This window comes from Apiospora marii (genome assembly GCF_038362585.1).
Source record: "Apiospora marii strain CBS 49790 chromosome Unknown utg000009l_segment0_segment0, whole genome shotgun sequence".
In the NCBI taxonomy this organism is placed as follows: Eukaryota; Fungi; Ascomycota; class Sordariomycetes; order Amphisphaeriales; family Apiosporaceae; genus Apiospora; species Apiospora marii.
Genome location: NW_027117381.1, coordinates 3,256,091 through 3,282,296, shown reverse-complemented (window position 1 = coordinate 3,282,296; position 26,206 = coordinate 3,256,091). Strand labels below are relative to the sequence as shown.

Here is a 26,206-nt window from a genome sequence, read left to right as displayed (position 1 = left end):
TGGGAAATACCGCTCAGCCAGCGAGGAACACGCAAGTCATCGGTAGGAACAAACGGCCACACGAGGGGGCATTTCGTCCGTGGAGATCACGCGGGCACACCGAATTAGCTGAAAAGGGCCTCGAGACCCATTAGTAAGCTAGAAGCGAATCTTTTTTGGACTCCTGCGACCAAACGGAGGGGGAAGGAGGAGACGATGAACAAAAACCAGGGTAGAGTTGATGCTAGACAGACATGTCGGCAAGCGTTTCGTTTTGCTCGTTTTTAGCGTTTCGTTCTGGCATCTGAACGGCCAACATTGCTTGCAGCATAGATAGATAGATGATACCCTTCTAGCGTACTGATTTGATTCTGTCATTTCACCATACTGTTGTTCCCTTTTGCAAATTGCTGGTTGGTGACTTGGCTGATGTAAAGATGGAGTTGTAGTTGTTGGCGAGCGTGGTTGCTGTATGTGTTTCTGTGCCACTCGCCGGCAAGCAAACGAGCTGTGTAAGCTACAGTCGAGAATAAAAAATAAAAAAAGAACAGAAGCTTCTATCCAGAACCGAACCATGGTATCTTATCATACAAACATTTATCAAAGAGTTACCCTTTGAGATTTACATACTCTCATCATACCAATCAACCAGCTTGCATTCGGGGTATGTACCTAGGAGGAACCACCAGCCCTTTCACCAAGCCCGGCCCCATGATCAGTCACAGCTGAGTATTGGGATAGAGATACCTGGTACGAGAAAGGATAATAGTAGAAGAAAAAGATAAAAGCGAAGGAGCCATCCATTTAACGCCCGGATAGTAGGCCACGTTCCGGATTTGCTTTCTTCGTCCCCAATGAGCTACTTCGCTGATGAACTTTGACTTTATTAAGATTTATATATCACCCCCGGGCTACATCTCCGTGGAGTACAGGCGGGACCGGTTCTGAGAAAGGAAATGATGTTGGCGGTGTCCGTGGTTGCCACGGGTGGCTGCCTACCCGAAATGTGTCATCCGGCGACAAGGGTCTAAGCAAACGAGCCGATCAGACAACGAAAGTTACATTGGGGAGTAAAATTGAGTGCAACTGCCCAGAATTGAACCGTTGTGTTTGAGTGTACACACAAAAGGTAAAGCGCGACCTTTACCCCTATACCATCCATCCGCGACAGATACCTACATAGGGGTCCAGCCAACCCGCACGCACACACTCACCTGCCGATCTTTCACTACGCTCCGGGTCAGTAATCCACAGATTAAATATATTTGGTAGATATTTAGTTTATAGCAAAAAGCGATAACACGAACAGGGAGCATGGAAAGAGAAGTCAAAAAGCGAAGGAGCCATTCATTTAAGGCCGAGATGGTAGGCCACGCTGAGGATTGGGACGACTGGTTGACTGGTTGGTTTGTTCTCAGCTACTTCGCTGGGAAATTCGTGCTTTGTTAGGATTTATATAGGTAGGTACTGTGGTGTTAGCCACCGGAGTGGCTAATCCCAAGGAAACAAAGCATGCGTTTTCAAGACTGATACACCCTACCACTACACCACATAACCAGCGATGTATGTACGACACACATATGAGATGGAGAAAACACGCAGCCCGTTGAGCACTTAGATCTAGTAAGACATGTCCCAAAAATGAAAAAGAACACATTTGATTATGGGTCAAGTATACATTAGAATACCGGCATGTAAAAATGCCAAAAAGCGAAGCCGTCCGTGTCGGACGAAGGAACCTTGTGTTAGTGTTCAGCTACTTCACTGGGAAAATTGTACTGTAATTAGAATTGTATAGCACTATTTACCAGCATTGCAAGTCAGTAGAAACATGAGGGTGCAGCGTGGTTGGCTGCCTGCCTAAAACCCGGGCCAGCCACCGGGCCGGACCGGTGACGTAAAGCCAGCTTTGAGCAAACAGCAAACAAGCGTGAGCCCTGGAATGCACTGCGAGCATGAGTGGCTGGCTTCACAGACTGTCTAAGACCCCGGCTATCGTTAGAGAGGTGGCAGCCGACAGCCACACTCCTAGACTTGGCATACCTCATCCCAGCAGGTCTTCCAAGGACCCCTGTCACCGATTAGGCAAGGACCAAGCCAAGTTCTCGTACACCCATCCAGTTCTGACAGAAGAGAGTAGGATACAATTTTTAATTGAGTGTATTGACTCGTCCTTGAGCTATGTAAGACGTCCGTTGCATGAACCCCTATCCCGATATATATCCCAAAGCAAGCAAGGTGAACGTTGAAAACCCCAACCAAACTCCGGATGCTTGTGCTGAAAGCTCCTTCCGTGGAGTCTCCCCCCCCCCCTCCCGTAACTCCTCTAACTGGTAGACAACCACAGCTGCTCCGCGCGCCACACCCCTTCTAGCGCCTGAAAAAGTAATAAAATATATGACAGTATGTGTATATGGCAACATATGGTACATGGAACAACGTTGGTCTTGTTTTGCTCCTTTTAAAAGGGGGGGGATCGAATTCTCATCAGTCGTAAAAAAAAGTAACCCATCAAACAGAACCTACTTTATAAAAAACCTCCACGGGGACTCTTCTGCTCTGTTCTAGCTCAGAAGCCTTCAAAGTACTTATCGTATTTGTTGAGCAGCTCGTCCGTGTACGGCTCGCGCTTGCCATCATCTTCGGGATACACATCGAAACATGAGGCATCTCCGGGGAATCGCACGGCGGGCTGGATGGGCGGGTGTACTTGTCGGCGCAGCATGACCTCCCAATCGACCCCCTCAAAGAACGGGTGCTCCTTGACCCGCACCGAGCCGCCGTTGATGTTGCCCAGCCGTCGTGAGCGGTCTACTGTGCACAGGGATCGTATTATGTGTTGCGCATTGTGCGAGATTTGGGGTTCTGCCGGGAACATGACCGGCTTTTCAACAATTCTGCGCCCAAGGTTAGCACAATCGCTCCGTCATATCCTACCCGTTGTATGGGCGGGAATATATGATATAACGCACTGTTTGTAGATCTCGATGGGGTTCTGGTGCCAGAATGGAGGGTACCCCGTCAGGAATTCGTATATGAGGATTCCCAGCGCCCACCAGTCCACGGCGGTCGTGTGGCCCTTATTTTGAATGACCTCCGGGGCGAGGTACTCCGGGGTACCACAAAGCGTGTACGTCTCGACCGGTCGCTCGTCCTTGCTCCCTAACCGCTTGGCGAATCCGAAGTCGACCAGCTTCACGTGGCCCTCCCCGTCGAGCAGCAGGTTCTCGGGCTTCAGGTCCCGGTACGCGACCCCGCCCTGCTGTTCGTGCAGGAACTCTAAAACCAGCACAATCTCGGCGGCGTAGAACTGCGCCCACTCCTCGGGAAAACGCCGATGCCGCCGTAGGTAGCTGAAGAGCTCGCCGCCGGGGACGTAGTCGAGCAGCATGTATATCGAGTCGCGGTCGGCGAAGGAGGCGATCAGGGTCGTGATGAAGGGGTGCCCCGCCACGTCGGCCAGGATCTCGCGCTCGTGGCGCACGTGGTCGATCTGCTTGAGCTTGATGATCTCGGCTTTGCGCAGGATCTTGAGCGCATAGACTTGGTCGTTGTCTTCTTTGTCGGAGGCGGTCTTGGGTCGCACCAGGCACACGCGGGCAAACGTACCCTACGGATGATTGTTAGCGGACTGGAATGGCGGGACACCCTGACGCGCAAATACCACCACCACTACCACCACCGCCGCTGGCTTCACCACCAACATCATCACCCCTCCCAGCTCCCACTCGGACCTGCGAATCTAAAGAGGGGCAAACAACAAGACTCACCGTGCCAAGTGTGCGAACAAGGCTGAATGAATCAGGGCTCAGCTTCTGGCTGTGTGATCCCAATCCCGAATCCCCCGCATTTTGAGCCATCTTGATACCGCCGCCAGCCAGTTGTATAGGGTTCGGTTGGGTTGCGACGGCGGCCATGGCCTGACAGGCAGAACGGGTGTGATTCGTGCGTGCGTGACCAAAAGCCCCGAGCGATTATTTTCTGTGATTTGGGTATACCGACTCGTTTGTGACGGTTGTGAAGTTTCCCCAGCAAATCAAGTTTCAGACGACGGTCCGCCGAAGGATCCTCTTCGTCTCGTTTTCCGGTGGGTCGGTTGACATTGATTGATCTGAATTAGAGCCGAGTGAGATCCATCCAGCTGCGAGTTAGTTCGCTCGAGTGGGCGGGCGGCAAGACAGAGACAGAGCAAAGACAGACACACACGATATGCCACTGGGGAAAGCGAAGCAGTGCGACAAGTGTTTGGCATCAATCGGCAAGGGCTGGGGGTGGGAAAGCTTTTTTTTTTCTTTTTTTTCCAACGAGAGATCGCGAAGCCTAATTAGTTTAATAAATCTTTTTTGGCACACCTTAGCTAGACTGCCTACTTTTCGATAACTCCCCTCCAAAATAGAGTCAACATCCTTCCAGACCTGATGACGTTGTGCGCTTCAGCCGCGCCCGCTGCGGGGTGAGAGACGAGAACTGACTTCAACGGATCACTTTATTTGGGGTGGCATGTTCAAGTACGTACCGGCTGACATGATCCTATTGCTCAACTAGGCATCCCGACTCCCCGATTTGGTGGATAGGTTGCTTGATTAATCAGATCTCAAAATAGCGACTTTTTTTTTTATCTCTCTCTCTTTCCCTCCCAGCCACCTCCCTATTGACGCTGCGTGTTATGCACAGCTCCGGCTACCATGTCAGTTTTGCTGCATATGAAACTACGCTCCAAGAAGGAAGAGCCCTGCTATGACGGCATTGACGTGTGGTGACTGGTCAATCCCAACAATTAAGACCTGGGTACACCGATACCGATATGAGGCTACCAGGTAGGCTCGATCTACTATCCGGCTGCCTCTCACTCTAGTAATATAAATGCATGTCTTGTCACCTGAATGACTAGTGTAGCGACATGCTTCGCGGGTTCATGACTAGAGGAGGGTCTCCGACATATTTTTGCTCGGCTTCCGTATCGTGGAACCCCACATCCACCAGATCTCGAGCTGGAGCTGGGCGGATGAGCCTACACTCGAAATCCAATATATCCTCGCGTGGCATGTGCATCCTGGGGGGAGCTACCTACTGGATCAGGGAGACCTCACTATCGATAAGTCCCTGTGTGCATGCAGGTGGGGATCGCGGAGCGGCGGACCACGACAAAAGTTGACGATGCTACTGGATATACTACGTTCTCCATACCTACCTACTGCCGCCTCTTCAGCTTGTGATAGCTGCAGAAATCTCCGCCATCGTCATCTTCTGACTCGAAAACGCCGATTATAGTTGCATTTCGATGGGTCTTTCCTTCAGAGGGCGACATGAAGCTGCAGCTCTAATCGAAGAACGGATGAACTCTCATCTAATCTCGGGGTAGGTAAGGCAGGTGTCGAACACGGCCATTGGTTGGATTAAGAGGTGAATGATATACCGTATCGTAGGACATTCTGGAAAGATACCCTTACTCAGGCACGAAGCAGCACCCTGCAGCTTGGCATCTCTAATTTAATAGGCAGTTTTCTTAGAGGCACTGCAGTTATTACCCGTTACGACCAGTCTTTCAGTTGTCAGCTTCTCCATTCACGACCAGTGATCCATCCCATCTCCGCAACTTATCCAGGGACCAAGTACTACATATCACACCATACACACCGAGCTCTGTTCTATAGCTACTACTTCGGCAATGCATGCATCATGTAGTTACTGGCAGTTACTAGCAATGGTATCTATCTATGTCTGTAAGTGCCTGCGACCCACTTCGTATTGGCAGGTAGATCCTCATACTGAGATACACCCTGCCTAATGATATGTGCCTAATGATATGGTTCCAGAGTAATTGCACGCCGTCAATCATTGAGCTGTCAAAGGCTTCTCAAGAGCTCAGGATTGCTCTACCTACATCTTTGGAGTTTTCTTGTCAGGTGTGTTAGGATACGTTATGGCGTGAGAACGGCGACAAAACCAATTGAAGCACAAAGGCTCTGGGTGTTTCTTGTCCACTGCCGGCCGTCATATCTTGAGTCTTGAGCTGGACCACAAGGCCCAGCTCTAGCCAGCCCCACCCAGAGCCCCTGACTAAGCCGCCTAATCCTTGTATGGAATCAGCTAATGCCTTGTCATTGCTCCCGACTTAACCTACGTGACCTGCCGCTCCCCCTCGAACAACATCCATCAAAGACATACAGCCAATAGCGAGCGTTTCTTTCAACCGTGATCACATAGACAAAGTCCATTTTCGCCCGTCAACACGAGTCGTTGATCTTTGCGTGCTGTTGCATGTTACCCGACATGCTCTGACCAGTGCATTTGGTCTACAACGAGACCTTGGTCCAACCGACACGATGTTCAACATCTCGAATCTCGTGCAAAAGGCACAGTCGGCTGCCCAGCAGCTGATTGACCCTATGCAAGGCCTGAACCTCACCAATTCCGACCGCAACCCGGCCAAGTCCACCTTGTTCCAGCATCAATTCCGCCTGCCCAGCAGCCAGACGCCCTTGTACGAGATCCCCGCCGAGTTGACCATCCCCCCTTCGAACGTCACCCAAGGCGACAAGGAGCGCGACCGCGGCTGGCATTATGCTGGAAAGCTGCACTTGTCAGAGGCGTACATGTGCTTCTCCACCACTCCATCAAGCTTCGTCAGCTCAGCCAGCACTTCAGCTTCCTCTGCCTTCACTGGCCAAACCCACGGCGGCGGGCCAAGTGGTAATGGTTTCACATTTCCGTTGTGTGCCATTAGGCGGGTCGAACGACTGAACAGCCAGAGTTTCCAGGTCAGCTCAATATACCTCCCCTTTCAATTCCTCGGCGATTTTCGTGAATCCGTGAAGCCCTGAACGCCATGGCTGACCTATCTGGGTATTCTAGTTTGCGCTTGCCATTACGACATGGAACGGTATCCCACAAGAAGCGTCCAAGGACAAAGATGCACCGAAGGACAAGAGTCAAATACGAGAACAGAGAATCACCATCCAGCTCGCTGGGACTCGCCACGCATGTGAGAGGTTCTGCGATGGCCTGAAGAAGGGCCTGAGAGGTGGCGTTGGCAATGTCGGCAAGCTCAAGAAAGTCGTCGCCGAATGCTACTCTGAATACCTACTGCGACCCGAGGAAAAGAAGTCCGCCAATGCACCAGACGCCGGTCTAGGGATGATGTTCAAATACCCAGGCGACCCGAAGAAGCTGAGAGATAGGGCCAAAATGAGGCTCTGGGCCGAATACCTGCGTGACAACGGGCGGAATGCGACGCTGATCCGCCAGCCGACATTTCACAAGCTGATCCGTGTCGGTCTACCTAATCGTCTCAGAGGAGAGATGTGGGAACTGACTTCTGGGTCCTTGTATCTGAGGCTTGAGAATCCTACACTCTACACTGACACTCTCGCCAAGTTTTCGGGCAAGGAGTCTCTCGCTATCGACGAGATCGAGAAAGATCTCAACCGAAGTCTTCCTGAGTATCCTGGATTCCAGTCCGAGGAAGGCATAGGACGGCTACGTCGCGTCCTCACAGCCTATAGCTGGGTCAACCCCGAAGTTGGCTACTGCCAAGCCATGAACATTGTTGTCGCGGCCTTGTTGATCTATATATCAGAGTCGCAAGCCTTCTTCCTCCTGTCTGCTCTTTGCGACAGACTCGTCCCAGGATATTATTCCACGACCATGTACGGGACTCTGCTGGACCAGAAGGTCTTTGAGTCACTAGTCGAGAAGACGATGCCTGTACTGTGGGAGCATCTGGTCAAAGCCGATGTTCAGCTATCAGTCGTATCGCTTCCCTGGTTCTTGTCTCTTTACATCAACTCGATGCCACTAGTGTTCGCTTTCCGAGTACTTGATGTATTCTTCGTCGAGGGCCCTAAGGTGCTGTTCCAAGTCGGGTTAGCAATCTTACGTATCAACGGGGAGGAATTACTGGACGCCACAGATGACGGCGCTTTTATATCAGTTCTGAAGGGCTACTTTTCACGCTTGGATGAATCGGCTCATCCCAAGTCCGAAAACCCAAAGCTGAGAGCCATCAACCGTTTCCAGGAGTTAATGGTTGTGGCTTTCAAGGAGTTCTCTGGAATCACGCACAGCACAATTCAAGATCTGCGGCTGAAGAACAAGGACGCTGTTCTCAATAATATTGAGAATTTTGCGAAGCGAACAGCTATCCGGAACCTTGGGCCAGACAGCAAACTCCTCAGCCCACAGGAGCTCGGTGCCGTATATGATAGGTTTTATACTATTCTCTATGAGCGACAACAACGCGATCAAAGCATACAGGAAGAGAAGCTTCGCCGGGCCAAAACAGCCAGACCCAGCGGGGCGTCCGCTTTCTCAGACCATTCTGACCACGGTGTCGAGAAAGGTCGTGTCGGCCTTGGCCCTAGCACCAGCCTGATGGACTACGATGCTTTCCGCGAGTTTCTCGCCGCGATGTCGAAGTGGGCAATTGCCGACTCCCCAGTAACACCCAGACGTGATACATTCCCCCTGCCGACAAAGACCAATACTTCAGCAGCTTCCGGAAGTCTACTAACAATCTTCTTTCGCCTTGGGGATCTAGGCCAGAGCCCGCCGAACACGAGTTCATGCAACGACTGTTCAGGCGGTGGGATGTTGACTCAACTTCGACACTGACGTTACAGAATGTGGTGACCGGTCTTGCTCAGATTAAGGGCAGACGTGATATCATGGGCACTATCACATATTTCTTCGAGCTTTATGACGACGACGGCGATGGAAAAGTTGACAGAGAGGGCATTCTACGGATATCCGAAGCACTACTATTCTTATCGCGCCGTGGTCTGGAAGGCACTCTCAGCCCCTCGAGTTCAAATCCATCCCTCAGCACGTTAACGGACACCAGTGGCCCATTGAGCCCACCTATTGGCGGCACCATGAACGAAAGATTCCTTGGAAGTGTCAGTGCTTTCATTAGGCGATGCTTTGAATACGCCGACCCAGACCACCCCGCCAACCAAACGGAGCATGCGACCAATGCTGTGTCCCCCAAAATAGGGGCAGATGAAAGCCAGGCGCCTGATGACAGCGCATTTGCCATTGGTGATGATGAGGACGAAGAAGAGGAAGAGGATCTCTTGGCATTTGATGCCCCTAAGGAAAGCCCACTAGAGACTCCCGAGGAGAAGCCAAGCGCCGCCAAGAAGAAGGCAGCTTTGCCGTCCAACCCCCCAGCCCTTGGTAAACCAGACACGGAAAATGAGACACCACGCTCCGTCTCCAAGGCACAGTCCGAGAAGGCGAATGTTGCTCTGGACCCCTCTAACCCCTTACACATGACATTACCTACCTTCCGCATGGTTGTGTTGGCGGATGAATTGCTTGAGCAATTTTTCGAATCTTCGTTCCCGACTTCGCTGCACGTTACCGAGGGTCTCCCGAGCGCCAACCCGTCCACTCCTTCTCTCACCACATTTGCCAGCTTCGGACGCTCGGCAGCAAGCTCTCTACCGATTCCGCAGGCTGCTGCAAACGGCGCTACCAGAGGTCTCCGTGGTGTCCTGGACAACATCGTTACCGATGCATCAAGAGTAGCGGCCGAGGTTCGGCGTCGTATGGAAGAGGCGCAACGGGAGCTCGAGCAGAACGCTGTACCCGGGCAGAAGGAAGAAGAGGAAGATGAGGATGAGGATCTACGTGTGCCTAAATCCGCAGGTGGCTACGGCGGAGATGCCGAACGGCGCAGTGTACGCTCATCGGACCTAGATCTCTTGGATGGAGCGGATGCCGAGGCAGGAGCCTCCAAGGGCCAAGAAGGGTCGAGCCAGTCGATACTAAAACCCACCGAGGCAACGAGCAGCCAATCTGAGGCTGTGGACACGCCAGGCCAAAGGATTGTAGAATTCGAGGGTTGACATTGGCGCATACACTTTGTCTAGGGAATGGGTCTGGAATTACTGTATCTGTTGCGTTAGGAGTTGCTTGCTTTACGCAAGAGGGATTTCACTGGGGCTTGCCACTAGAGCAGTAAGGGTTGTGTTCAGATCAATTGATATGTTGTTCCCTCCAGATGGCTGAGACATGGTCTAGCCACGAAGAATCTAACGAGATACGACTGTGAACCGGACCATCATTCGACATGCACTACGCCACTCGTCGGATTCCATGAAAGGCCTATGCGAGACTATTGCCTTCCCCAGGGGAGTTTCAATTTCACCATGATACAGCCAAAATGAAGACCCGTTACTTAGCCCTTGAAGGTGGAAGGAGCCTGTAGCCGTGGTACTCAATAGATCGCCCTGATGAACACAACTCGACATCTTACACTCACTCAACTGAATGACCGTACATACACCAGCTGCTCTTCCAGGGCAAAGACTTTTGCCATTTTACGGAGACTAACGACACCATTCTCGAAACTACTAGCCTAGGGGGTTTGGTACCGTGTGGCAATGGGGTTGAACCAGGGAGGGAATGCTACCCCTATGGGAGGCTAGATGACTCGGTTTCGGCCAATCCAGTCGAGCATTCCTTGGTCAAATGAGACTTCTCTGAGCATTATACCCATCCCTTTCTAGAGCGAGCAGAGGTCTTCAAATACCCTCGTCCGACGCCGTAGATGGACCCCAATCTTCTAATCCACAACCCACTGATCCACGCTCCTTACAGTTTAGACATTCGTTGTACACTTCACCCTTCTTCTTCGTTTCGCTTTTGTTTGAGTGGGAGAGGCGCCGCTCGCTCGCATAGGACTCGCCCCTCACGATGGCGTCGTTCAAAGCCGCAGCGCTGACGAGCCTCCTGGCTTCGGCCGGGCTCGTCAGCGCTCAGGGTTTCTTCTACCAGGAGCCGTTTGGCTGCTCGGCTGACCAGGATATTAGGTACCTGGGCTGTGCCGCAGTGACCAAACAGCCGTTCGGATACAACCCTACCAACCCGGATGGTGACTATTCGCGCGGATACCCTGGCTACGCCGCCAGTGGGCATGTTAACTCAACTATCACGCCCGCAGGCTGTACCAAAGCTTGCCGCGGGCACGGCTTTAAGTACGCTGCGTTGTACGAAAGAGGGTGCCGCTGCGGTACTAGCATTGACGGACTGAGCCCCAGTACTACCGATGAGTCCGCTTGCGCCAATAATGACCCTTGTCGAGGAGATGGTCGAGAGAATTGCGGATCGACCGGAGGCGCTCGTATCTATGTTGATCCCTCGTTCCAGGACTATTCCTTGGTCACTGACAAGGTTGCCAACTACGGCGTGATGGGCTGCTTCTACCAACCAAACCTCCCAACAGGAGATACAGACATCTCTCAAACGACTGTGGATACAGCTGCTCAATGCCTGACGTTCTGTGCTGCGAGTTACTACCCCTTTGCCTACATGGCGCAGAACGGAGCGTCTTCCAAAGGGTATGATCATGTGCTCCAAAACTGTTGTCACGGCATGTTCTTCTTACTGACGCGAATTGCACAGTATCAACTGCAAATGTGGCCAGGACTTTGGCCTCAAAGCGCGCTCATTCGACGATACAACGGATCAATTCTGCAAACAAAAATGTTCCGCTGCGCAAGGCATCAAGTAAGTATCATACTTTGTAGCATTCTTAGACTGCGTATTAATCTGAGTTTCAGGGGCTGCACAGGTCAAGACTGCTGTGGTAACGATGGAGAACAGATCTACCCAGTCTACGCGAACCCGGACTATATGGGTTGCAACCTCCCGCGAATTCCAGGCTTGGCACCCAGAGCTGTAGCAACGCCGGCCGATAACCAGTACACGTGTATCACCACCCCTCAGAGCATTCTTGCCCGTGCTACGCACACGATCGCGTATGCCGGCAAACCGAAGATAACCCGATCGGCTTCGTTCGTCGCCACAGCCACCGCCGGAGCCCGCACGTACATCAACTTCGGATGCTACCCCGACGCGGACCGGTCAGCCCCCATCAGCGGCGGGGCTCCGGTCTTGGCCGCCAACCTTCCGGATCAGAAGGTCAGCGTCAGCAACTGCATCGCCGCTTGCGCGGCACAGAACCCACCCAAGGACTGGGTTGCCCTGCGGGGTGCGGTCGGCGGCGCCCAGACTGGTGCCGCTTGCATCTGCGGTACCACCAAGGGGAACCTGGGAAACAGCAATGACATGGAGATCTGCAAGCTTCCCTGTGACGGCGCCGACAACACGGAAAACTGCGGTCCCGATAACGGTGTCCTGGTTTATGCCATTTCCGCGAGTGCCACCACCGGCGACTGGTATACTTCTTACACATCGACCTACTCTGTCACCCATTCGTACAGCTGCACGCCTACTGGTATGTCTTGATTCGGGGGCTCCTTGGACGAAGCTCAGAAAAACAGTAGTACTGACATCAAGAATAGATAGCAGCAGCAGCGCGTCCGCCACCACCAGCAGCGAGGCTGTAAGCACCACCAGCAGCGAGGCCGTTAGCACCACTAGCAGCGAGGCCGTTAGCACCACCAGCTCCGCCGCCAACAACGACGTCAGCACCACCAGCTCTGCCAACGCCGATGTCAGCACCACGAGCTCCGCCAACGCCGACGTGAGCACCACCAGTTCCGCCAACGCCGATGCCAGCACCACCGGAAACGTTGACGCTAGTACTACTTCTACTGCCGGAAACCCTGATGTCAGCACCACTTCTGACGCCGGTAACCCCGATACCAGCAGCACTTCTACTGCCGAGAACCCTGATGTTAGCACCACTTCCGCCGGCGGCGACCCCGACGCTACCAGCACCTCTACCGCCGCCAACGACGAAACCAGCACGACCGAGGCCGGTAACACGGGCGCCTCCACGGACCCCGACGCGTCCAACACCTCGAAGCCGACCACCCCGGCCACGGACAACGCTAGCGCGACTTCTAGCGAAGGTATGCAAACCACCCCTGACAGCACCATTGCACAGACCCTCTCTCCCCCACAAACGGGCCCGGCGGCGACTCTACCACCCGCAGGCCGTCTTCTACCGGCCAGCAGGGAGATGATTCTACAGCTCCCACTGGCGCATCGACTTCTGCTGGCGAAGGCCCCTCGACCGGAGGTCAGGGTCCCGCAACTTCTGGCAGCCCCTCGACTGGAGGCCAAGACCCCGCGACTTCTGGTGGTGCTTCCACTGGAGGTCAGGGCCCGGCAACTTCAGCTGGTGATGGCCCATCCACTGGTGGTCAGGGTCCCTCGACTTCTGGTAGCCCCTCGACTGGAGGTCAAGGCCCCGCAACTTCTGGCAACCCCTCTACTGGAGGCCAAGACCCCGCGACTTCAGGTGGTGCATCGACTGGAGGCCAAGACCCCGCGACTTCAGGTGGTGCTTCGACTGGAGGCCAGGGACCTGCAACTTCTGGCAGCCCCTCGACTGGAGGTCAGGGCCCGGCAACTTCTGGTGGCGACTTCTCTTCCCCAGGCAGCGAACCTACTTCTCCTGGCGGCGAGTCCAGCACCACCCCTGCTACTCGCACCAGCACCAGCTCGGGATCTGCGTCTTCGACATCCGCCGCGGCCATGCCTACCATCACTCTGGCCTCTCTGGACGTGAAGAGTTTCTCGGCTCTGTTCAGTGGCGAAGTTCCCGTGCTTAACGGCGCCTTTGTTCCTTTGATCATCTACGATGAGGACGGAAACCCGAGCCAGCAGTCGTACGTAGTCGAGCTGCTGGGCTGCTACTTGGTTCCCAATGGAAAGGTTCCCTTCAGGGAACCAGTGAAAGACTTCAAGGGCAACGAGAAGGCTAGCGGCTCTGCCTCCTCCTGCGCGGGCTTCTGCGCCGGTACTGGCCTCAAATTGTCGGCCAACAACGGCGGCGTCTGCTACTGTGGTGACGAAGTCGAAACCCAGAACCTCGAACTCCAAGACCTCAAGAGCTGCAGCACGCCTTGTCCCGACGGCTCTGGCGAGATCTGCGGCGGCGGCGACAAGTTCCAGAAGCGCTGGCTGTCCCGGAGGGCCAACACCTTCGTCACCATCATCTTAGCCATCCCTGCCAACAATGTCGTCCTGTACAACAAAGATGGCGGTGCAGTCGTCGATGTGCCCTTCTTGTCAAGCATGTCTACCCCTGTTTCTTGCATCCACAACCACTGCCCAGTTCCCATTCATACTTATAGTCCTGATTGCTAACTTCTCACCAGTGTCGTACCCACCGGTTTCTATCTCGGCATCGGGCAGTATTGGAACCAACAGTGCTACTGTATCTGGAGGCGCCTCAACCACTGGTCCCAACGACAGCAACGCCCCCACTGGCTCCGCGACTGACGGCGATAATGTCCCTACCGGCTCTGCCACTTACGGCGGTAATGTCCCTACCGGCTCTGCCACTGACGGCGGTAATGTCCCTACCGGCTCTGCCACTGACGGTGGTAATGTCCCTACTGGCTCTGCCACTGACGGTGGTAATGTCCCTACCGGCTCTGCCACTGACGGTGGCAACGTTCCCACTGGCTCTATGACTGGACCCAACGGCAGCGATCTTCCCGGCGGCTCCGCGACGACTGGCCCCGGTGGTGCTGGTTCGACTGGCCCCGGTGCATCGGCCACCAGCTCCGCTGGCATCCCTGGCGTCACCGACCTCCCGCAGGCCCCTATCCTTCTCAGCGTCATTCCCGGCCTCGTCAACGTGACCAACAAGAAGCGCGACTTTGCCGAAATGTACCGTCGCCAGTCTCTCGGCGGCTTCATCGGCGGCGCCGGTCCCGTCAACCCTGTCTCCTGCAGCGACGCCACGCCCTTCAACCTGACACAAGGTCGTCTCGAGAGCGGTGGCCAGTTCATCGCCACCGAGCCCAACGTTCCCTTCATCGAGATGAAGGTCGTTCCCGCCGGCTCCATCTCGACGACCTTCACTGTTGTCAACGGCGTCCTCTTCTGGTACAACGCGGCCTTCGTCGGCGGCCAGGCCGGCTTCTGCCAGGTCCCCTCGGGCCAGGTCTACGCTACCTTTGGCGGCACCGGCACCGGCCCCGCCGGCTGCAACACCGTTTCCATTGTGGCCTACCAAGCCAGCCAATGCCAGAATGGCGCTCTCAGCACGGCCACTCCTCCCATCGGTGGCCCTGGTGGCCCCAGCGGTCCCGCCCCTACTGGTACTGCCACCGGTACTGGAGGCGCCGGTAACAACGGCGGATCGCCCTCGAGCGACGGCACCCCCTCGAGCTCGGGTATCTACAGGCTCACCGAGAGTCCGGCGGGCGAGATCTGTGTCACCACCACGCTGGCCTTCGTCCCCGGCGCCCCGACTTTCGTGCCCCTTGCCTAAGAGGGAGGGCTCAGTATCTACCGACCGTTCCCCCATCAACAACTGTCTCGGGCGCAAACAACAGGTAGGCTACCTTCGTGGCTTTCCTGAGCATTCCCAAGGAGGACCAGCTAACAGAGTCGCTTTAGACATCGAAGAACGCGCGAGATATATACACGCAACAAGTTGTCCTCATCCCTTTCCCAAAAACGCAGAAACAAAGTTTGGTCAAAGTAATACGAGCTATGAAATGAATGGACGACTTCCCAAAAATTTACCTGTTTTAACCTTTCCTTTTCCTTTTCTTTTCCCCGAATTGTCTTTTTCCTTCTCGATTGTTGTACTTGTAACCAGAATGTCAACGGCGGAGCTTTCTTCTCTTCTCTTTTTCTTTTCCTTCACCCAGGGGCAATTTTCGGGGAGGGCCGGTGTTAGAGCGGTCTGCATGGGGATCTTGGCATCGCTGTTACAGGTTTCTAGACCGGCGAGGTCAGGGGTTATCTTGGAGCATGTTTTGGATAGAATTAGTTTAAACAAAGTGTAATACGAGCATGAGGGGTTTACTTTTTTTGTCGTCACAAATCTTCTTGAACATGGTTGTCTTCTTGTCCCGCCATCGCGCTCCCTTGGAAGAAATAGGGGAAGTGTTACTAAGGATAAGTCTGACAAAACACACACAAAATCGATATCAAGTTGCGCCATCTGCTAACAAATCAGAATACTTTATTAAACTGGCCGGCCAGGGATATCGCAGCCCGCTGTCTAAATTGCAGAGTCGAAGATTGCCTCGCGTGAAAAAGACAAAGTCAGAGTATGCCAGCTCCTGTACAAACAAAGTAGAGCCCGCCACTCTGAAAGCCCTTTGTCATCTTATTTGTCCTGCAGACTCTCCCCACATCGACCGGTCCATCAATCAATCAATCAATCAATCAATCAGTTGGCCGTACCCCCCTGAGTGAGTTGGAAGAGGGCAGTGCTCCCTCCTCTGTTCCTTCTCATGCGCATCGATCTCTTGGTGGTCGCCGAAGACGTGTTGCTCAGCAGCTCGCCCTCAGCCTCGGCCTTCTCCACCGCCGCCGCCACCTCCTCGGCCGCCGCCGCCGGGACCTCGCCCGCGGCACCAGTACAAACGGGCACGTTTATGACCTGGCCTTCCTGCAAATTGAACCGATCGGCGTCCGGGTTGGCGGCCACGAGCGCGTCGGACGAGATGCCCAGCCCGGCCGCAATGGTGACGAAGGCGTCGCCCGCCTGCACGACGGCGGTGCCCTCGCCGCCCTCGACGCACGTCGCCTCGGCGGCGACCGTCAGGCACGACGTGTCGTCGGGCGCCGCCATGGCCACGGGCACCGTCAGGGTCTGGTTCGGGAAGATGACGTCGATGTTGGCGATGGCGTCGGCGTTGGCGGCGGCGATGTCGCAAATGCCCGAGCCCAGCGACTTGGCGATCTTGCTCAGGGTATCCTGAGGCTGCACTCGATAATTGACGCTCTGCTGCGCGCTTTGTTCGCGCTCGGCGCAAATGGCCTCGCACTCGGCGCCCGCTTCGGCGGCAGCGCCCACGTCGGCTTTCTCTGCTGCGGGTGCTGCGGCTGCTGCTGCTTCGGCTTCAGGGTGGGCGGCGGCGATCTCCTCGGCGGCTGGCTCCGGGTGAGCAGCGGCGATCTCCTCGGCTGCTGGCTCTGGATGAGCAGCGGCGATCTCCTCCTCGGCGACCTTCTCCTCAGCGACCTCCTGCTCGGCTGCTGGCTCTGGGTGAGCAGCGGCGGCCTCTTCCGGTTCGTGGGCGGCGGCCTCTTCCGGCACGGCGGCTTCTTTTTCCGCTGGTACGTGAGCTTCGGCCTCCTCGTCTGCCTCAACGGCTTCCTCTTCGGCTGGTTCGTGAGCGGCTTCTTCCTCCGGCGCGGCGGCTTCTTCTTCCGCTGGCACGTGAGCTTCGGCCTCTTCCGGCGCGGCGGCTTCTTCTTCCGCTGGCACGTGAGCTTCGGCCTCTTCCGGCGCGGCGGCTTCTTCCTCCGGCGCGGCGGCTTCTTCCTCCGCTGGTATGTCAGCCTCGGCCTCTGGTTCGGCGACCTCAGGAATATGGGCGGCGACCTCCTCGACCTCGGCCTCCTCGGCCTCTTCCGGCGCGGCGACTTCAGGTATATGGGCGGCGACCTTATCAACCTCGGCTTCTTCTGCGACGGCGGCTTCTTTTGCTGCTGCGTCGATGGAGTCTTCGCGGGTACGCTTTAATGAATGTTAGCCCAGCCATACTGGGGAGGTAGTTCGGACGAAGAAGGGCAATGAGTATGTAGTATCCCTAATTACTTACAATCTGGCGAAAAGGAGGGAAAGCAACTACCGAATCTACCGCGAGGAGCCAGAGAATATTTGAGGCGCGCATGTTGACGATTTGTGTTGAAAGGACAGGATAGTTTGTTTGATTCGATTAACGATAGTAGTTCGGTCAACGAATGTGTGTGTGTGAGAGAGAGCCGGTCTCGGTAGTCGAATTCTCGCAGAGAAAGAAGTTGGATGGGCAGGCAGATAGGGAACTGGATGCATACGACGATACGCAGGCGCACCACTATATACACGTACAGAATAAGTCCGCATCTCTCCAGCGACTACATGGATGACTGAGGCTCGGCTATCTTGGGCCTTGAACAAGATCTCGCACCTGGCATCTTGGCGTCTCCCTGGTGAGACGGATGTGTTTGCTGGAGGCCTATAAACGGCGCACGACAAGCCTTCTATTTGTCAATAGTCGGCCGCATTGGAAGGAGTTGCCCGAACCTCGGTTGCAATTGGTGTCTGTATACCCGGGTGGCGAGTCATCGTCCCATCCAACACCGCCCGGCGCCGGGCTGCCAAGTACGGACCGTGATTGACCATTGTCTGATCAGGTTTGAAGAGAAATAGCAGAAGATCTCGAGCCTAATCGTTTGCCCTCAACAAGACACCCTGCGACTATCGAACGCTCGGCAGCCGTCGCGGAAAGGTTAGGCGAGTCATGTTTGGCGGCCAAAGTAGAAAGAGAGGCCAGAAGTCGATGACTGTCGCAGCTGGGTCATATTGAACCTAGGTCTTCAAGCTGTGATATGTTCAGCCGGGACTTTTAGACAGGCACTATCGCCAGTTGGCAAAAGAGATGTGCCTCTCACTCAAGGAGCAAGAACTGTATAGTCACCCAACAAATCTTGCAGACCGACCACACTCATCTAGACCCTCGTGTCAGTATAGCATATACTCTCATGATCGCCAAGTCAAACCCGCCGAGCTTGCTGTGCATGATGATTGTCAGAACTTCTCCCCAAAAACGAACTGTTCGTTAAGTCGTCAGCCGCGAGATCTTGTCAGAATTAAGGGAAGTCTGGGCAAATGCCAAACAATAGGAGACTGCGCCACCCGTTTCGTCGCCGTGTATAGACTTCGCATATAAGCATACCTGCCATGCTATAAGGCGAAGAAAAAGGATGCTGTAGCATTCCTCACTCTGGCACCTGGCTCGAACACTGCTGATCACCTGCCATCGTCTATTTCCCTTGGATGCCATGGAAATGGTCCTTGGTGTTCTGCCGCGCCATATGAACACTAATCACGAGAGTTCAGGGGGATCAACGCCATCAAGAATTTCAAAACTTCTGCATCAATCTTGTAGTTCTTTCACTCCCATCCAAACAGATTTCTTCATCACACACAAAACGCCCAAAACTTGGTAAAACGCCTAATCATTAATGACTCCGAAGGTGACCCCCCATCAAGACCATGGCTCTAAACCGCCTCTGGCTATGGGGTTGAATGCAATTTTGTACCTCGTAACTTCTGCTTGAACGCTCTTTCGTCCAGCTGAGTTGCAACCGCCAAGCCCGTCCCAGGCCAGTGAGCCTTCAAACACTGTCTCCCTGACGTACCGAAACGACACCAAAACGAGCTGATTACGCTTAGAAAATGGAGTTGACAATGTTGCCACCAAACGTAGCACCGGCACCGAAGAGAGCAGCGTTTCCGAACTTCTTGCCCATCTTCTTACCCATACCCTCCTTCTCAGGCTCGCCCGCGGGCGCCGGCGCCGGCGCAGGTTGGTTGCTGCCCTCGGCGATGGCCATGGGGGGCGCGCTCGAGTTGTAGGGGTTCTGGTTCGGGGGCGGGCCCTGGTAGCCGCCATACTGAGGCTGCTGCGGCTGGGCGTACGTTGGCTGCTGGTAGTAGCCGGCGCCGGGGGTGGCGGCCTTCTCGTTCGCGTAGCCGTTGCCGCCGCCGTTGTCGCCGCCTTCGATCTGGACGTAGTTCTTGGGGAAGATGCCCTCGGCGCCCGTGCGCTGGTTGCGGCCCATCCACCAGTCGGCGTTCATGTACTCGTGGACGGCGATCTTGTCGTCGCGCTCAAACGACAGGTCGCGGGCGTCGGCGGCGTTGTACTTGTACAGGGCGCGCGCCTGGGCGATGACGGGCTTGGACGGCGGCGGGGGCGGGGGTGGGTTGTTGCGCGTGGGCAGGGCGGGCGGGCCCGTCGTGTTGTAGGCCGGGGGCGCCGGCGACTGGCTGGGCGTCTGCGAGAGGGCCAGGTTGGCCATCGAGTTCACGGGCGGCGACGTGGGGCCATGGCTCGGGGCCGGGCTGGCGTTGGAGGCGGCGGCGCTGCGCTGGCCCGCGCCGGCGCCGGAGAGAGGGGTCTCGTTGGGAAGCATCTGGTGGATGCTGTCAAAGACATTGTCGTCGATCACGCCCTTCTCCAGAAGGTTCTCGAGTTCCTACCCCAAGGTGGGTTAGCATGGGGTGATAAAGGAAGGGACCAAGTCGCAATGTAGTGATCGTACATTCTTGATCAGACGTAGCGACTTGTTGTTCGCAATAATCTCCTGGCGGTCGACCACCATTTTGGCGTTAGGCAGATCGATGTACTATCGATCAAGCTAGAGAGAGAGAGAGAGAGGTTGTGATGCCGGGCAGGAGTTGTTGTCTCAGACAATCAAAATAAAATGTATGTATACAGTTCCCTAACTAAGCGAGGGAAGAAGTCGTAGGTTTAAAGGAGAGGGATGGATGCCAAATCACAAGATTGGATGTCGTCGGGCGAATTGAACAATTGGTTTGGTTCAATGTTTGTTTGAGCTGGTCTGAGTCGGTTTCCGGGGTCCATTGATAGCCCGTCGATGCCTGCCCAAAGAGTGGCAGTGGCCAACAGCAATGCCCGCTTCGTACGTAACACCGGTGTTACGCATAAAACTGGCCAACCCCCCACCCTTTTCCATCCTTAGGGGCACCTAGTGGCCTTTGTTAGTGGTCTTGGGCTCTTGGGGCCTGTCTGGACAGCCCGCGAAAGCCGGCTTGGCACGAATAAAACGAACCACATGCTGTATATCGGCATATATCTACATACATGCCTTGGATATACAATATTTTCTAGTATCTGATAACGAAACGACTGTATTGGATTACCATGTGTGCACATTAGACAGGCAGCGGCTGTTCTACGTTCGTTCCCTCATAGACCTAACGTACAGACTCCATCGTGAAAGGCCAAAGAATGGTATTTGCTGTCAACCCCGCTATCAATGAAATAATACTTCACTGAATCAATATGGCGCCGCCGCTATTCTGGCAAGTTGTAGGCCCCTTGCTTGTCCCAATAAAAAAAAACCGTCGTATATGACTGCTGTTGCCGTTCCCTCTCTGAACACCGTACCGTAGGGGACTTAGGACTGAGTGATGGCTCCTGGAGAGCACACTCCCTATACCCATAAAATGAATGCTAATATCAATCGCTTGGTTCTTTGCACTCGCTGATGTCGCTGTCTTCGCCCTCAGCGGCTGCAGCCCCAAACACCTCCTGCAACTCCTCGAGTATCTCCATGGTATTGTTGCCCAGCTCCCTAGGGACTCCTCCTCGCTAGTTTCACTCTGCCTCTCCAAAGTACTTTTTCTCTCTGTGGCGCGTTCAGCTTCTAGCTCAGCCATCAGTTCAGCTCTCATTTCATCCTTCAGTTTAGCCTCTAGTTCCGCCTGTTCCAGTTCCTTGTCCGGTTGTGCGTTTAGGTCCGCAGATGTAGTCTCGTTATGATCATCGGCTTCCTGATCTTCGTCTCCCTGTTGTTCACCCACGCTGACGTTGCTATCGGAGGCCAATATAGATTTCTATTCCTCTTCGCTGACCTCGCTCTTTTCGTCTTCGCTGGCGACCTCGACCTCGACCTTTTCATCTTCACTGGCGGCCATGTCGTCGCCGCCGGCTTCTAGCTCGGCTTCCAGCTGCGCCTCCAGATCGATTTCGAATTCATCGTCCTGTTGTTGTTCCTCGTCCTCCCCTTCATCTTCTTCGGATTCTGGCTCTGCTTGTTGTATCGGTTGGTGTATTTGCTGTGATAATGACGGCTGCTGTGGTTGCGACTTTTGCGGGTTCATGGGACTTGGCAGCTTGAAGTGCTCTTCTTCGCTCATGTCATCTTCTTCCTCTTCCTCGCCATCGGCGTCCTCGTCGTCCTCCTCACCGTTAGCCACGAACTCGGAGAAGCGGCGCGGCGGGAATGCTGGAGAGAAGTCGCGGCTCGGTTCCTCGCCGCCGGGGAACTCCAAAACAAGACCACCGTCGTCGTCGTCGCTGTCTTCCTCCTCGTCTGACCGCGGTGTAGTTTTCTTAATCGTGGGCGGGGGCGCGGGCGCTGCAGCAGCCTTGGGTGCCGCCTTCGGTTTGGCGGCGGGTGTTTCCTTCTTTTGCTTCCCCTTCGCGGGCGCTGTACTTGATCCCTTGGTCGCCTTCGCGGGTGCTGCTGCTGCTGCTGCGGCCGGTGCTTTGACCTCCTTCGGCTTTTCGTGAATGGGTATGTTTATGTTGCCGGACGACACCTTGGCGGGCTTTTCTAGGTGAGGGAACTCCTGCCGTAATTTCGCGGCGCTGTTTTGGGTAGGCGTCTGAGTAAGATTCATGGTGAAGAGCGAGTCCACCTTGTGTAGAACAAATGCTTCTCGCGACGGGTCGAAGATGAGCACGTATTGACCGCCGTCGCCTGAGCGCGAGCCTTGATATTTGTACACGCCATTGTCGTTGTAGGAGAGATCGTATTTGGACGGGCCGGCGACCTTGAGTTTGGAAAACGGAGGGTTCGTATCGGGTTTGTGGTTGACTTTCGACGTGGGCAGCGAGTTAGCTATACTTGCTCTTCGAAACAACAAAAAAGGGGAAAAGTTATGGGTACAGGGTCTGCTTACACCTTACGCCAGTAAATGTCTCCGTGGAGGGTTTACCCAGCAATTCGTCGCTGAGTATCACCGGATACTTGCCGGCCTTGGTGGGATCCACGAGGTCGGCCGTGTTGGCCATGGTCGCAATGGTTCTGGCGCAATTGAGAGTGGTTCTACGGCGAAATGGGAAGCACAAGGCAGCAGCTACCGGAGAAAAAGGGAGAGACGCTCAGCAAAGGCTCTACAGGAATTCAACACGAAGCCAGAATAGGAAGAATCAGAGGCAATGATGTTAAGTGAGTAAGTTGGAGTGGCATGGGAGAGGATTGGGGGTTAAACTTAGGTAAGTCTGTATGCATGTATTGATTAAAAGAGAGAGTCAGTTTGAGCAGGCAGGACCGTAGTAGCAACAATGAGCGCCGATCTCCCTCTTTGTGGACCGGGATCAGATGTGCTAGAAACGCTGAGCGCCCCGCCGGCCTCTTCGTGTTCTAAAAATGGTTTCCTACTGTCGTATTAGCGGGATATCCGGCAAGGGTACATATATCTATCAACATTACCATCTTAGAAACTACTATATGCTACTCTGTTATTCAGCAGAGCAGGGCCATGCCCATATTACAAGACGTCACGTTACGATTTCGCGCTCGACAAACCCGTATGTGATGCATTAAATCGTGAGGAATGTTTATGATCGATTGCTAGAAACTCCACATGAACCTACAGCGCACCACCTTCCAAACGCATACTGGCTGTTAAGGGCAGGCGATCCCAGATAGAGTTCCGACTCGCAGGGGCGGCGGGTTTCTCTGCCGTCGGTACATGAGTTTACCTACATGTAGCTACTGTACTTGTAGGCCTGCCGCATGCGTGGATTTGCATCGTTAAACAATACGCCAGGAAGAAACCACTGATGCACGGGCCCCTATTTTCGGTAAGCAAATGCAAACATGGTCACGAAATGGCGCTGTGGAAGCTACTTAAATGAGGGTAATGGGCTTCACGACTAGAAGTACACCCCATTGAATATATTCAGAGGGACCGAGATAAGTTTGAGTATACATTGGGGCCTGCTTGGTCTTCAGCAGCGTCTGGGGACTCTGCAGCCGAGATAGCCGCAATATACCGCAACGTTGGTATCGTCTATTGCCATAAGTATTGTGCACCAGCTCCTGTGTTCACATAGGCATTGTATCCAGTAATCTCTGCTCGTCACGGTGCCCCATACACGTACATATCCGTAGAGCTTGCAGGACGGACCTGGAATGGTGCATTAGCCCTTGGTTGAGCACCAGCAATCGACTCCAGGTCGAAGAAACAGAGCTCATTGAATATGACCAAACAATCCAGCGGCGCCCAATTATGCGGCCATACATATATATTCCTTGAATACACACTTGCACGCATACTTCTACATAGAACAATTGTCGATATCACGCCCGTAGTCGTAGGTCCGAAGCGGCTCGAATGTCCGAGTTTAACGGCGAGCCGGCAGGCCAGAATCCAGAATCCTTAGCCGAGGGCCAGACGTTATCCATACAATAAATGGATAGTAATGGATAGTACAGGGGCTAAAGTAGAGGTCTTGGCGCTACCCCTCCACCCACGGGGGACGGGCAACTGGGGTTGGCTCCCGAGGCAAGAGCTGGGGTAAAGCCGCTTTCCTCGTCAGCCAATCGAGCTTCCCTTGGAGAGCTCTCCTCCTCCCCCTTTACCTCCAATACTCCCAAGAACTTTTTATTTATTTCAACCAAGAGGGAATTTGATCTGCAGGCGATAGCTTCCTTCTTTCCTCCCTTTCCTGTCTTTCCATTCTGTTTTACCCTCGGCCTTGTCAAGATGTCTGCAGTCCACCGCAGCCTGCGAACAGCCTCGAAATCGTTGCGTACCTCGTCCATCAACACGACCACTAAGCTCCCACGAACCGCCCCAGCGCTCTCGGCCTCTACGAAGCTCGGCACCAACCTTCTGTCGGCCGCCAGAGCTTCTTCCTCTTTACAACCATCCAACTCTTTCTCCACTTCCACTCGAAAGCTCTCAATGGCTCCCGCAACACCCTCGGAAGGACGGGCTTACGACCCTGAGATCAAGGACATTGCCGACTATATTCACAACAAGCCCGTTGATTCGGAATTGGCTGTAAGTATCCCCCTTTACGTCCAGCTCTCAAGTCGAACTTTGAGTGAGCTTCTCCCAATATTGTGCCGCATAGCGCATCGAGACGGGAGAGCTTCACCCAAGTTCGTGGGCTGTCTTACTACCCCGCGTCCCACCAATTCTCAAGCCGCGGCTAACCGTCGTCCTCCACGACAATTAGTTTGACACGGCACGATGGGTCTTCCTCGACACCCTGGGCTGCGGCCTTGAGGGTCTGCGATTCAAGGAGTGCACGAAACTATTGGGTCCCATTGTCCCCGGTACCGTCGTCCCCAATGGCACCAAGGTGCCCGGCACCGACTTCCAGCTCGACCCGGTCAATGGCGCCTTCAACATTGGTGCCATGATTCGCTGGCTCGACTACAACGACTGCTGGCTGGCCGCTGAGTGGGGTCACCCTTCAGACAACCTGGGTGCTATCCTCGCCGTCGCCGATTGGATCACGCGAACCAACAAGGCTGGTGGAAACATTGCCAATGGCAAGCAATTCAATGTCCGGGACGTGCTCGAGGGTATGATCAAGGCCCACGAAATCCAAGGCTGCCTCGCGCTGCTCAACTCGTACAACAAGGTCGGCTTGGACCACGTTGTCCTGGTCAAGGTCGCAAGTGCTGCTGTGGTATCCAAGATGCTTGGCCTGAGCGAGAAGCAGACTGCCGACGCCGTCACTCAAGCCTGGGTCGACGGACAGAGCTTGCGCACTTACCGACACTCTCCCAACACCATGTCCCGTAAGTCATGGGCTGCTGGTGACGCTTGCCAGCGCGCTGTCAACCTGGTCCTTAAGGTCATGAAGGGAGAGCCCGGTGTTCCTACCGTCCTGTCCGCGCCTACCTGGGGTTTCTACGATGTCTTGTTCAAGGGCAAGAAGTTCGAGTTCCAGCGCCCCTACGGCAGCTACGTGATGGAGAATGTGCTCTTCAAGGTCTCCTACCCCGCCGAATTCCACTCCCAGACCGCTGTTGAAGCCTCTGAGAAGATCCATGCCATCCTCAAGGGTATGGGCAAGTCCGCCGCCGACATCAAGAATGTCACGTGCAGAACCCACGAGGCTTGCGTCCGCATCATTGACAAGCAGTTCAAGCCTATGGACAACTTTGCCGACCGTGACCACTGCATTCAGTACATGTGCTCGGTAATGATGGTATTTGGCCGCCTCGAAGCAACTGATTACACAGACGGTGGCGAGGCCGCCACCTCGGAGCTGGTCGAGTCTTTGCGCCAAAAGATCAAGTGTGTGGAGGACCCTAAGTTCACCAAGGACTACCATGACCCCGCGCTTCGAACCATCTCCAACGGTCTCACCGTTGAGCTGAACGACGGCACTGTGCTGGACGAGGTCGTCATTGAGGCTCCTCTTGGCCACAGACTCCGCAGAGATGAGGCCAAGCCTCACATTCTGGCCAAGTACAAGAGACACTTGGAGCAGCACTTTGCCGATGCCAAGGTCAAGGAGCTTGTGGACCTTGGTATGGATGGCAAGAAGCTCGAGTCCACTCCCATTGATGAGTATGTTGACAAGTACGTTGTCAAGGACAGCAAATTTGTTTAAATCACATGGGGACCTGGAATGTGGTACATTTAGCTAGCGCAATGCTTAATTGAAGCTCTGTAGAAATTCAAACAACATGAGAAAGGAACAAGATTCTCGCTCGCCCAACCCTGACATTACATGACACATAAGCTTTACCAATGGCACCATGAATCTCGGTGAGTGAACCATGC

General features: G+C 54.4%; 8 protein-coding genes across 8 annotated transcripts; 4 read left to right on the top strand and 4 right to left on the bottom strand.

Annotated features, from left to right (window-relative positions):
* Positions 1-2,548: 2,548 nt before the first annotated feature.
* PG985_012560 (protein kinase DC2) lies at positions 2,549-3,896 on the bottom strand (the record flags this gene model as incomplete). Its single annotated transcript, XM_066832326.1, has 3 exons — positions 2,549-2,876; positions 2,952-3,589; positions 3,750-3,896. The coding sequence occupies 3 exons, from the start codon at positions 3,894-3,896 to the stop codon at positions 2,549-2,551; spliced, it is 1,113 nt and encodes a 370-aa protein (XP_066680376.1).
* A 2,409-nt stretch (positions 3,897-6,305) lies between these two features.
* PG985_012559 (rab-GTPase-TBC domain-containing protein) lies at positions 6,306-9,830 on the top strand (the record flags this gene model as incomplete). Its single annotated transcript, XM_066832325.1, has 3 exons — positions 6,306-6,740; positions 6,835-8,431; positions 8,458-9,830. 3 exons carry the CDS (start codon positions 6,306-6,308, stop codon positions 9,828-9,830), a joined length of 3,405 nt encoding a protein of 1,134 aa, XP_066680375.1.
* An 850-nt stretch (positions 9,831-10,680) lies between these two features.
* On the top strand, positions 10,681-12,379 carry PG985_012558 (uncharacterized protein; the record flags this gene model as incomplete). Its single annotated transcript, XM_066832324.1, has 2 exons — positions 10,681-12,223; positions 12,291-12,379. Coding segments are annotated over 2 exons (1,632 nt in total), but the record flags the coding sequence as incomplete, so codon positions are not given.
* An 869-nt stretch (positions 12,380-13,248) lies between these two features.
* PG985_012557 (uncharacterized protein) lies at positions 13,249-15,181 on the top strand (the record flags this gene model as incomplete). Its single annotated transcript, XM_066832323.1, has 2 exons — positions 13,249-13,942; positions 14,058-15,181. Coding segments are annotated over 2 exons (1,818 nt in total), but the record flags the coding sequence as incomplete, so codon positions are not given.
* Positions 15,182-16,093: 912 nt separating this feature from the next.
* Positions 16,094-17,546, bottom strand: PG985_012556 (carbohydrate-binding module family 50 protein; the record flags this gene model as incomplete). Its single annotated transcript, XM_066832322.1, has 2 exons — positions 16,094-17,389; positions 17,475-17,546. 2 exons carry the CDS (start codon positions 17,544-17,546, stop codon positions 16,094-16,096), a joined length of 1,368 nt encoding a protein of 455 aa, XP_066680372.1.
* A 1,540-nt stretch (positions 17,547-19,086) lies between these two features.
* On the bottom strand, positions 19,087-20,022 carry PG985_012555 (uncharacterized protein; the record flags this gene model as incomplete). Its single annotated transcript, XM_066832321.1, has 2 exons — positions 19,087-19,896; positions 19,963-20,022. The coding sequence occupies 2 exons, from the start codon at positions 20,020-20,022 to the stop codon at positions 19,087-19,089; spliced, it is 870 nt and encodes a 289-aa protein (XP_066680371.1).
* A 1,258-nt stretch (positions 20,023-21,280) lies between these two features.
* PG985_012554 (uncharacterized protein) lies at positions 21,281-22,463 on the bottom strand (the record flags this gene model as incomplete). Its single annotated transcript, XM_066832320.1, has 2 exons — positions 21,281-22,266; positions 22,352-22,463. The coding sequence occupies 2 exons, from the start codon at positions 22,461-22,463 to the stop codon at positions 21,281-21,283; spliced, it is 1,098 nt and encodes a 365-aa protein (XP_066680370.1).
* A 1,700-nt stretch (positions 22,464-24,163) lies between these two features.
* Positions 24,164-26,033, top strand: PG985_012553 (uncharacterized protein; the record flags this gene model as incomplete). Its single annotated transcript, XM_066832319.1, has 2 exons — positions 24,164-24,463; positions 24,642-26,033. The coding sequence occupies 2 exons, from the start codon at positions 24,164-24,166 to the stop codon at positions 26,031-26,033; spliced, it is 1,692 nt and encodes a 563-aa protein (XP_066680369.1).
* Positions 26,034-26,206: the final 173 nt, after the last annotated feature.